General features: G+C 40.3%; 1 protein-coding gene across 1 annotated transcript; it reads right to left on the bottom strand.

Moving 5' to 3' along the window:
- Positions 1-1,577: 1,577 nt before the first annotated feature.
- LOC125383463 lies at positions 1,578-2,431 on the bottom strand. The gene is made up of 3 exons (XM_048401610.1): positions 2,374-2,431; positions 2,196-2,213; positions 1,578-2,161 (listed from the first exon to the last, which is right to left on the bottom strand). Exons 1-3 carry the CDS (start codon positions 2,407-2,409, stop codon positions 1,877-1,879), a joined length of 339 nt encoding a protein of 112 aa, XP_048257567.1. The 5' UTR covers positions 2,410-2,431; the 3' UTR covers positions 1,578-1,876.
- Positions 2,432-11,877: the final 9,446 nt, after the last annotated feature.

Here is an 11,877-nt window from a genome sequence, read left to right on the forward strand (position 1 = left end):
GCCAGCTCAAGCTAGCTCTATTCCACAGTCATGTCATTTTGGGGAGAGGACCGTTCGAAATAGCGAACGGTAATTAAGTCCCTTCCTTATCATATCAGAGAATCTTGTTCAGATGACAGCCTAGCACTGGTAGTGCTCCCATCTAGGTTTACTGAAAAAAAATACAGCTGGGGGAGAGGCGTAAATGGGGTGGTGGGGGGTGGTGGTGGTTACTGAGGGGATTACCAGGGTGACCTGGGATGGCTGATCTCCACACATGTGGTCATCATGCATCTGACACACTGCCGAACTGAACGAAGGACTGATGTTATGTTTTAAGTGTGGGCTGCTTTCTGTAAGCGTTTGCTGCATACCCTCTATTTAACTACAAGTATAACTGTTAGTATGGAAGGTAATGCTATTGACGAAGCTGTATCGTTTGGAAAGCAACAGCTACATATTGATCACTTCAGGAATCATCAAAGACAAGTGATTGTAAGTTACCTCAGAGGAAGGGATGTCCTTTTTTGTTCTCCAACAGGAACAGGAAAATCACTTACTTTTGAAATAGCACCACTCGTGTTTAAGAAACTTAATAACTCCAAACATGCTTCTGTGATTGTTATTTCACCTTTGGTGGCACTAATGACAAAACAAACAGATAAGTGTTCATCTATTGGATTGAAATCTGTTTATTTGAAGGGTCAACATGACCCTTCTCCTGAGGATGAGGATGATCTTGTACATGTAATGGACCAAATATCAATTCAGGATAATAAATCTGGTGACATTGACATAATATTTGCAAGTCCATGATGAGTTCATAAACAATAGTGAAGACGGAGTTAACAGTCATAAGAATCGTCTATTTGACATGTTCCACAGCAAGACAAACAGGGAAGTGAAGAAATATGTGTCCCAGTCCTTCATGGATCCAAATGGTTTGAAGAGGATAGATAGTCCATTGCTCATCACTATTCAGCATGGGACTTGACTTACAAAGTGTGGAAACCGTCATCCACTATGGTCCAGCCAATAATGTTGAGGATTATATTCAAGAGACAGGACGAGCAGCCAGGGATCCAGAAAAGCAGGCACATGCTCTTCTCATGAAATTTAGACAGTGTCTCAGTGGCAGGCGGAATACTTCGGATGAAATGAAACAGTATGTCAGAACCAACGTACGTCGACGAGTTGAGCTACTGAAGTCATTTGACCAGTACCCTCAACAAATTCAACCTTTGCATAAGTGCTGTGACAACTGTGCCATATCTTGCAAGTGTGTCTGTGACTGCATTGGCTATTTTTTGCATAATTCTGCCATTGACAGCGCACTTCTGCTGACTCTGAGAATTGTCTTATCTGCGTACCTTCCCTTGTATGTGTGTACACCATCTTTGAAAGCCCTGTTGCAATGCTCCAAGTCAAGGTCGTTGGGATGATTGGTGTCGACTCTGCCTTGATGGTTGACTGTGCGGTTCCATATCAATCTATAAGCCTGCCGTTCAGATAGGAGAGCATATGCCTTTGCCTGTGTTTCAAGGAGACCATATGCATACTTTGGACATTTGCTTGCCTTGTAGTATACATGTAAACAGAACCACTTTACTAGTCTCATCATTCTGCCACCATCTCCCATGTGAATGGAATCGTTGTGATTCATTCGAAGAAGCCCAAGCATGAGAGACAGACGGGTGTACTGATACACAGATGATCTTGATTCTGCTGAAGATGTGGAATCCTGATTGTTTTCAGCATTATATTCCGGATCAGAATGTCCATGCAAACGTGCCTCGTGTTTGCGGAGAGCTTTTGGTCTCTGGTACAGTTTTCCACAGTACCTGCAGGCTAGTGTGTTTGATTTGAGACCATGAGCTGGCAGTTGAGGAACCTCCGGTTAGACGTGCTTGTCTACAAACTGTTTTGCATGACCTAGAAAATAGTCAATCGTTTCATATGGATTGCCAACAGCACCCTTGTAACTTGGCGTTGGGACAGAAGTGAGGTGTTCCATTTGGAAGTGATGTAATCCCCCAGTTACGATGTAGGCGGTGTTGACCATGTCCATGAATTCAGAGCATGGGTAAAAGTTGTCATGAGGATCCTGAGTAACATTCACCGCATTTATTGTGCTCCTTGCAGCATGCAGAGTACCAACAGACTTGTTCGAGGAGGACGAGTAGAGTACCAACAGACTTGTTCGAGGAGGACGACTACAAGTGTTTCCATATAACCTGAAAAACAAATGTGTTCATTAGTATCAGGTAGTCAGGTATTACACAAAGACCAGTCCGTTACTTTGGCAACAAAACAATAAACCAATTTATAAACCACACATTAGCTGTCCTTCTGTTGTTAAATCACAATTACAGAAAATGAAGTTATTATATATACCTTTAGAAATTCAGCTTGGTTGTGGAACTCTTCCATCTTTGGGACAAGTCATGATATTATAAACAGTATAATTGTTTGTATCAAATAAGATGTACTCACCGTAATGTCACTGGTCTCCTTCTTCCCAAAACAGGATGCTCCAGATAAATCTGATCCTGTTGGAAATAATGTTTTCCTCCTGGCCGGTTTCTGTTCGCAATCTTCGTTTAGCAAGCGTTTCTTAGTCTCTGATCCATGGGTTTCACAGAAACGGGACACAGTTTGACGGTATGAGGTTCCAAGTTTGTCAATGATATCCCTGACTCTCGTCAAGTGTAACTGACATTTTTCACAAACAAAATTAGTTGAACACTCAATTGAAATATTTGCTTCAAGATACTTCTCAAATAGTAAACAAATGTCCGTTTTTGTGTCGCCTCTGAATAATCTCCTCCTGTAATTCACATCCTTGACATCATTCCCACACACAAGGCAAACAGTAGTTTTAGTCTTGGGTGAAATATTCACAGTTTTAGAAAGTTTGGTTGGAGTTCCTGAATATTGTGGGGTAAAGGCCATCAGGACATGTTACTGAATAGTAGAATAAGCCAGATGAATATAACAGCACAGCTCCAAAACCAATAGCAGTAAAGTCACTCAAAGGAACCATGTTGGTGTTCTTTGTGTGTCAGTGACATCTGATACCACCATGCCCTGCCCTCTCCCTCCCCCCTGCCCCAAACCAAGACTGATGTCCAGGGGGGGTATAAATACAGGGATGGAATCCATGTGGCGGGTGCTGTGGACAGATCAGTTGATAAGGTGGTCAGAGAATGTGCTTTAGAAAATATATTTGGACACTTACATGTGTCCAATTTACATTTCAAGATTGCCCTGATAGGAGGCTCTGAAAATGTTTAGTCTCTGAAATCAGCATAGGGAATTTTATTTTTATTTTGAGAGTCAAGAAGGATATTGTGTAATATAAGATTTCAGAGACTAAATGTTAGTCTAGCTAGTCACATGATTAATCACGTAAGTCTATTTATAGTAAGGTACTTTCTACACCACACCAAGTCAAACACAGCACTAGAGCTATTTATCATGTTCCAACGTGCACCAATTGTACGTGGATAAATAAGGATCTCATTCGCTTCTTCGAAACTTAACTATCACTATATCCTTTCCGAGGACTTAATTCTATGGAACTATATTAGAAATGATGTTCATACACCTTACGATAGTTTCACATGAATGAATTAAAGCGTGAATAAAAAGTAACGTGTTCATCACGTGATGTTCTATATTTGGGCGGTCCACGTGGGTAGGTCTACAAGTTAGTACTTTTAGCAGAAGAACTCGTTTAGTTTTTAAAATCGTAAAATAATGCGATCAAATGTTCTTCTTGCTAAAATAAAGTAATAAATCCTAGTTCCTCATGAATCAAATACGAGTGATACGAACAGTTTTCTTAATAGTTTAACAATACATTAATTATCACTGTAAATTCAATATCTGGGAAGGCAGAATAAAATTCTGACACAATAAGCATTTGAGGCGATATTTATATGTAAAAAATCCTTTATATCTGACATCTAAGGAAGAGTGAAAGTAATAAACTACTTGCCTTTAGGAATTCCTTTATAATCCTTATTCCGTGAAATTCCATGAAAAACACAAATTACAACTACCTGTTATTTTACACACCAGCCACCTCACACTTTTGGCAGATAACATGAGATCGCTATGTGTCCCGAAAATAAAACTGGAGAATAATCGGTCCTTTTTCAATGAAGGAAAGATGGACATACAGTCCTTGAACACTGTCTTAAGCTAACACTGTCCAAACCGTAACAAGTGTTTACACATGTGTAAACACACCCATGGTCCTGAAACTAGTTAATGCACCGTATCATCTGGTCCAATGCTGATCCACTCTGCACTTGAATTTCTTCTGTACTGTAGTGTCAATACTATCCCCCGTTCAAGGATCCGGATCTGGTAGCGATGGGTCTGTCTGATTTCATACGCCCTATTGGCAAGGACGTGTCTCTGTTTTTTTAACAAAACTGGTAGGTCTGTGCGAATGAAGACCTTCTTTCTGCTTAATAAAGCTGCCATCTTAAAACTTGCCTCACGCACCATTTGTCTATACGTCATCAAAACAAACTTCGCAACAATCGGCTTGGGCCTGTCAGCGAGGGTAACCTGTGTATCGCGTCAAAATGCATTGTCTGTGCCCCGGGTATCTCCAACTCTTCCAAGAGGGCTCGTGTTGCCGTCTCCGGGTTCTCATTGTCCGGAATACCGTATAACAACAGGTTGCATTTACGAGAATGCAGTTCTTGTTCAAGAAGTTTTCTCTCGAAACTTTTACTCATTTCCTCCTGATAGTGGATGTTGTCGTCTTCTGCTGCAGTGTCATGAGATTGCCCTAGGGCAGTATATAATTCATGGAGTGAAAATGTTTCGCTATAGTCCTCACCATTATCAGAGCTAAAATTGGCTTTCTTCTTTCCCTGCTGTTTTTGAAACCTCTGAAATTGAGGGTTATAGTTTGTTGATGAGGAATGGTTTGCCAAAGTGTCACCAAGTTTTGTTGGCAATTTCAGATTTAGTAGTTCAAAGTGCATTACCATCTTTGGATCCTTACCAGATACATTACCAGATTTGGATCCTTTGCCCTTAATTTTTTAATCATGTTCACACACTGGACATGGGTCTGTGGGAATTAATTTTTGATACAAAGTTCCTCCAGGATTGACGTTTATTCTGTTTAAAGGTACGTCTCGCTTTGGCGCCCGTGAATTTAACGTATTTTTTTGTGGACAGTGGGATGTCGGTGGAAATATTTCTCAGCTTTCTTCCTATTTTTTCAAGCTTGCTTACAATCATAATCAAACCATGGTTTACGGATATGAGGGTTTGCAGAGGACTTAGGAATGCTTTCGTCTCCAATATCATTTAATATATCTGATAAAGGTTGTATAGGATCAGGAACATTCCTGAAACTTTCAGGTTTTAGTTTTGGAATAAAGACCGATTGGCCTTTGTAAAGTTCCACCTTGTTGAAGGTGGTTCATCAGACGGATTAATAGTTGTAAGTATTGTTGGAATATGGTCACTTCCACAAAGGTCATCATGGACCGACCATTCGAATTTATTGAAAATATTTGAATCTGTCAGTGAAAGGTCAAGGGCAGAGTATGTGCCAGTTGCAGGATGAAGATATATGTTATTACCATCATTGAAGATGCATAGATCATTATTTACGATAAATTCTTCAAGAACTTTTCCCTTATTATTTGTATCAATACTCTCCCACAGGGGATTTAAATCGCCCATGATGATACAGGGCTTCGGGAGCTGATCGTACAAAGTCTTAAGATCTGATTGACAGATAGTTGAGGAAGGTGGAAGATACAGTGAACACAGTGTAAACACTATGTTCAAAGTAACACGGACAGCAACAGCTTCTAGAGTAGTGATGAGTGGAACAGGGCTATGGATTGTGCCCTGTTTTACCCGGAGAGAAGAACCTCCTGCAGCTTTATCACCAGGAGGGGAAAACGAGTGGTAAGATCTGTACTGACGGATATCAAATAGATCTGTGTTTTTTAATTATGTTTCTTGGAGACAAAATGCTCGCGGTTTAAAATCTTGGATTAAAAATTGTGTTTCATTAAAATTCTTCTTAAGACCTCTGCAATTCAATTGTATAATGATTCATGGTGGGGCTTCTACAAGTGAGATGTCAGGCGAACGTGAGGAAGACTTTGTAGTTCTCCTATCAGTTTCATGTGGAGATGGAGTTACCTCCATGTCCAGAGGACCAAAGGACCAAAGGAGTGATCAGCGCAAGAAGGTCAACCAGCATGCATAGCGCGCATGACCCAGATCTGGGAGGTGACCGTCGCGATGTGAGGTATGACAGGGTTAATTAACTTTAGAAACTGGGAACTTATATTTCAGACACGTTTCCACTCAGAATCGAAAGAAGAAAGAGAAATGCAAAGTGTGAGATAAGATAAGTTTAAAAATCATTTGTTACATTTGACCACATACTCAATGGCATTGTGTGTTAACTGAAGAGGACCATTCCCAACTGACATGCTGCCCACCGCAAGCGTTGTCTGCATCACTGTAGACGTCGACCTTAAAGTTTCCGCCGTCGGGATGGGCTTTCTGGTTGGGCGCCACGCACGGGTGCCGCACACGCCTTTGGACAGTCCTCGCAGATAGGCCTGTGTCGCCAGGGATTGTACGGGCTTTGAGATTGCTACCTTGAACCTGTGTAGAAGATGCGTAGTTCGAATCCATACATTTTGGCGAGGGCTTGTCACGGGTGGGCGAACACTATGAAGTGTTTCTCTCGTGTGTTTCGAGTGTTCATAACACTGCCATAAGTGCCGCATGGTGGATGCTGATTTGACGTGCTACTGCGGAGTACCAGATTCGCGTGTTCCCAGCTTACCATCTATCATCAGGCATGGGATGTGAAACCTCATCAAAATGTTCAAAAATGAACGAAATGATATATTGGCCTTTAAAAATAGCTTTTGAAGCTTTTTGAATATTCGTTATTTCTTTCAAAAGTAATGCAATACCAGCGTAATTTGTTTCTTGCGTTTCTATTCATTGCGTAACGATTCGGCCCCTCCCCCCACCCGACAATCAAATAGATGCTCCCCTACTGGTCTGGTTGATAGAGCGTCTGCCTGGAGAATGGAAGGTCGCTGGTTCGATGCTCAGCCGAGTCAAGCCAAAAGACGTTAAATATGGTACTTGTTGTTACCCTGCATAGCGTTCGGCATTAAGAGGCTAAAACAAGGACAGGTCGACTCGGTGTCACACAAACACATACACGCGCGCACACACACACACACACACACACACACACACACACACACACACACACACACACACACACACACACACACAGAGAGAAACAGAGAATACTGGTAATCATTATTCAGTATTAACTTCAACAATCAGGACTTCAGGTGGGTTTAATACATTTGAGGAAATGGCAAATACGGTTATAAACAGCGAATGTGGACAATGAAAAACAAATTTCGAACTGTGTTATCTGCACTTAGCATACCTGTGCCAAATATTTATTTATCCTGACATATTGTCACGTTGTCTCATTAATGTAGCCGGCTCTGTATCTGCAGAACAAAGGCTTGAATAGACTTTCTGTGCTGGTCTCTGTGAGCAAGGCAAAAACTGATTAATTGGCTCTGGATGCTTTACATGTGCTTAAAGGTTTAGGTTTATAAACAAAGGCGTACCTACTTCACCTAATCGGAGGAAAGGCATCTTTGCAATGGCAAAAAGAAGCAAAATGACTCTGTCAACATCTGTCGTCAAACCATTAAGTGACTTGGGATTATATATGCGCTTTTGTCCATATGAGATGACAAGTACTAGGAGGCGGAAATTGATCCATATATCGAACCTGGAACTTGGGCCCTGTGACACCACACGACACTCATAGGGTTTTGTTGAACAGGTCAGACCAAAGATACAATTCTATTATTTGACACATATTAAATGGTATTTACACAATAAAATCTTTGTTAAATGCATGTGGTATAGCACATTTTACATTCGTTACTTTACATATATACACACAAATTCAAACCTCTCTCCACAAGACTGTTTGACAAGAGAAATGATTTCAACTGTCAAAAAGTCAACTTTATTCTTTCTTCGTAGATTTTAAAGAGAGTTGTCATGCGACTATTGATCGAAAGGCCTCAGCAAAGCTTTCAAAATATGGTATGGAAATCATTTCCAAATTCGGCGTTTGTCCGATACAGTTCCCTATTCTGACTTGTACGATATGTTCCAATGTATTCTTAGGGGAACACTATTATCGCAGCTCCAGCTTCTGGTGTTCTCTGTAAAGCTTTCAAATAGTTTGTGTTTGTGACGGGTGGGGCAGGATAAGCTCACGTATTCGCGGAGACAAGATATCTTCACAATTTGATAGTTATTCATAAAGACTTGCTCATGCTATCGTACAATAAACTCTGCAAAATAATTTATGGTGAACATGTGGAGGACATGTACAAATTTGACGTTTTAGTGACAAAAACGATGTCCTTGCAATTCTATATTTTGTCATGTACCGTATGTTCCCGTTGTTTTTCAGCTAACAATTGACTTGCCTTTGTATGTGTTTGTGACAGGTGCCCCTAGGGGAAGGATACGTTCACCTTTTCGCGAACACATGACATGGTCACTATTATATAGTAATTCATAAAAATAAAATATCAACGCCAGATTACATTGTACTTAAGAGTCAATAAAAAACGTTGGAAACTATAAACATATATCACTTAAAATCAGTATTGAAACCAGGTGATCGCGAAAACACATGCTTCTGACAAAGTCGGAATCGTATAATTGTCACTACTTTTGGTATCGATTTCTTATGAGTATGGCATTTTTTGGTCGCCTTTGTTTAATCGACTTGATCATTACGTACACACAGCAAACGCCCTAATTTGTATGTACTCGTAAATTCACAATAGAAGTCTGGTAAATAAGCTATAAACAATTCATTCCATCCGATCAAAAGTGGTGAAAAATACCTACAATTGGAAGATTGTGTGTTGCAATACTCACCAGGCATGACAGATTAACTACAGGCATATGAAAAAATGGGTGTGTTTTAAACTCTTTTGTGTCGGGTATTACAACCAGGACAAATGCTACCCGTGAAGATCCGGATTAGAATAGGTCTTCAGCAACCCATACTTGCCGTAAAAGGCGACTATGCTTGTCGTAAGAGGCGACTAACAGGATCGGGTGAACAGGCTCGCTGACTTGGTTCATGCATGTCATCGTATCGCAATTGAGTGGATCGATGCTCATGATATCGATCACTGGATTGTCTGGTCCAGATTATTTACAGACCGCCGTCATATAGCTGGAATAATTGCCGAGTGCGTCGTTAAACAACAAACAAACTACAATGTAACAAAGCTGGACAAATTCATAAACATGATTCAATTGAATGCCACATCTGCCTTCGCACTGTCGTTTTAGTAAACTATTACATATTTATTTGAGAAGAATACTACGCACCTACATCACTTCGGGATTTCCTCCCACATTAAGCTGACATGCCGCGATATAACTGGAATACTGTTAAAAGCGGCGTTAAACCCATATCACTCACTCACTCAATCACTCATAGTGCTTCTTCAGTATATAACGTCAACGGTAGCCCATAATTAGTCGCGTTATCTGTCGATCTGCAGAAACAGGTTCAATGGGGCTAAAAATGAAAACAAGCGGTGAAAAATATAAGAATGTAAAAATCATTGATGACGCAAGGTGTTCGCGAAAACGCATGCTTATGATATAGTCAGAATCTTACAATGAATTCGAACTACTTTTGGTAGAGATATCTTTTGATAACGTAATGTGTGTTGTCATTATATTTAGTCATCCTCATATGCACACAGCAAACTCTTCAAGTTATATGTCGTCGGAAATGTCCAGTAGAATTCTGGTAAATAAACTTTACACAGTTTATTATAAACGTTGCAAATGAGCACAATATGACATTTATTCCATCTGATATATTACAAACAACAAAAAATTCATGAAAAGATTCAAATGATAGCTATCTTTCTTCGCACTGTGGTTAAATTAATAAATTACATCTTAATTTTATACCTGACACGTGTCTTTCATTGACAACGTTCAGATATCTTTCAGATTCAACCTTATCATATTCTCTGTGGGTATCTATTCAGTACTATTATTAAATGATGGCCTTCAGTTTTTACAAAATACATTTTAGAGTCATGGTTGAAAATAATCTAATAAAATATATATCGTCTCCAACAGATTGATTTAATCATATTAACCCAAATCCATGTGAAGATTGATTTGATCATATGAACCTAAATCCACATGAAAACAAATGCGATCCATGTTTGTTTGTTTTGTTGTTCATTCGACACATTTGGGTAACGGGGAACATATTGTGTTATGTTACAGTTAGCTGGTAATAATGGCTTCTCACCCATGGGTAACGGGGAACATATTGTGTTATGTTACAGTTAGCTGGTAATAATGGCTTCTCACCCATGGGTAACGGGGAACATATTGTGTTATGTTACAGTTAGCTGGTAATAATGGCTTCTCACCCATGGGTAACGGGGAACATATTGTGTTATGTTACGGTTAGCTGGTAATAATGGCTTCTCACCCATGGGTAACGGGGAACATATCGTGCAATGTTACGGTTAGCTGGTAAAAATGGCTTCTCACCCATGGGTAACGGGGAACATATTGTGTTATGTTACGGTTAGCTGGTAATAATGGCTTCTGAATATGAAATGTTTGTTTCCATGTTTCTTGTTTCACGCCGAAACTCAACAATAATCAAGAAATATGATGGTGGTCTGTAAAGAGTCAAGTCTGCACCAGGCAATCAGGTGACTGACATCATGAACATCAATCAACGCAATTAGGGGGATACGATGACAGCTACATGTACCAATGTATAATAATCCGTGTTGTCAAGACACAACCCGATTTTATAACCCTATTTAGGAATTCATATATATTTCCGTGCATCTGGTCAGTGTTATTGAATTATAACATTGACATTTGGCTAATCGTCACCAAACCTTTGATAAGCCACCCTGCAGAAGATATACATAAAGTTGAAAAATAAATGCATAAAAACGTTTTGAGAAAGTGTAGTGAGTAAGTTTTGTTTTACGCCGCTTTTAGCAATATTCCAGCAATATCACGGCGGGGGACACAAGAAATGGGCTTCACACATTGTACCAATGTCGGGATTCGAACCCGGGTCGTCGGCGTGACGATCGAACGCTTTAACTACTAGGCTACCTGACCGCCCCTTGAGAAAGTGTAACGACAAATTAAACCTTCATTGTGAGTTTTGTCTGTCTTCGGATGTTGGCCTTTTGTCTTTTATGACACTGACCGTAATAATTCGAAAGGATAAATTGGTAAGACATTGGAGTGAGTGAGTGAGTACGGTTTTACGTCGCTTTTAGCAATATTCAAGCAATAGCACGGCGGGGGACACCAGAAATGGGCTTCACACATTGTACCCATGTCGGGAAGCGAACCCGGGTCTTCGGCGTGACGATCGAACGCTTTAACCACCAGGCTACCCGAACGCTCCGTAAGACATTGGAAACATTACTGGCCAAATTCCAGCGTTTCATATTTGTGTTACATGAACACTCATCAACAAGAGTTTCTTATTTCTCAAGCTCTCGTATGGAATCCGTGTTAGAATTGGTCCCCAGAAACCTATGGTTGGTAAGACTCAGATACTTGTTTTGTCCTACCCCGCCGATGTGGATCGTTGCTTATAATATCGATCACTGGATTATCGGGGCCAGACTCGATTATGTACGCGCTGTTGTTTAGCTGGGATATGCCGTGATAAAGAACAAGCAAGCCAACAAACAAAATAACCTTTCGTTGTGCAGTTTACTACTTCAATCCGAAAATGGAACA

The sequence above is a fragment of the Haliotis rufescens genome, unplaced genomic scaffold (assembly GCF_023055435.1).
Source record: "Haliotis rufescens isolate VD_foot unplaced genomic scaffold, xgHalRufe1.0.p SCAF_23, whole genome shotgun sequence".
Lineage (NCBI taxonomy): Eukaryota > Metazoa > Mollusca > Gastropoda > Lepetellida > Haliotidae > Haliotis > Haliotis rufescens.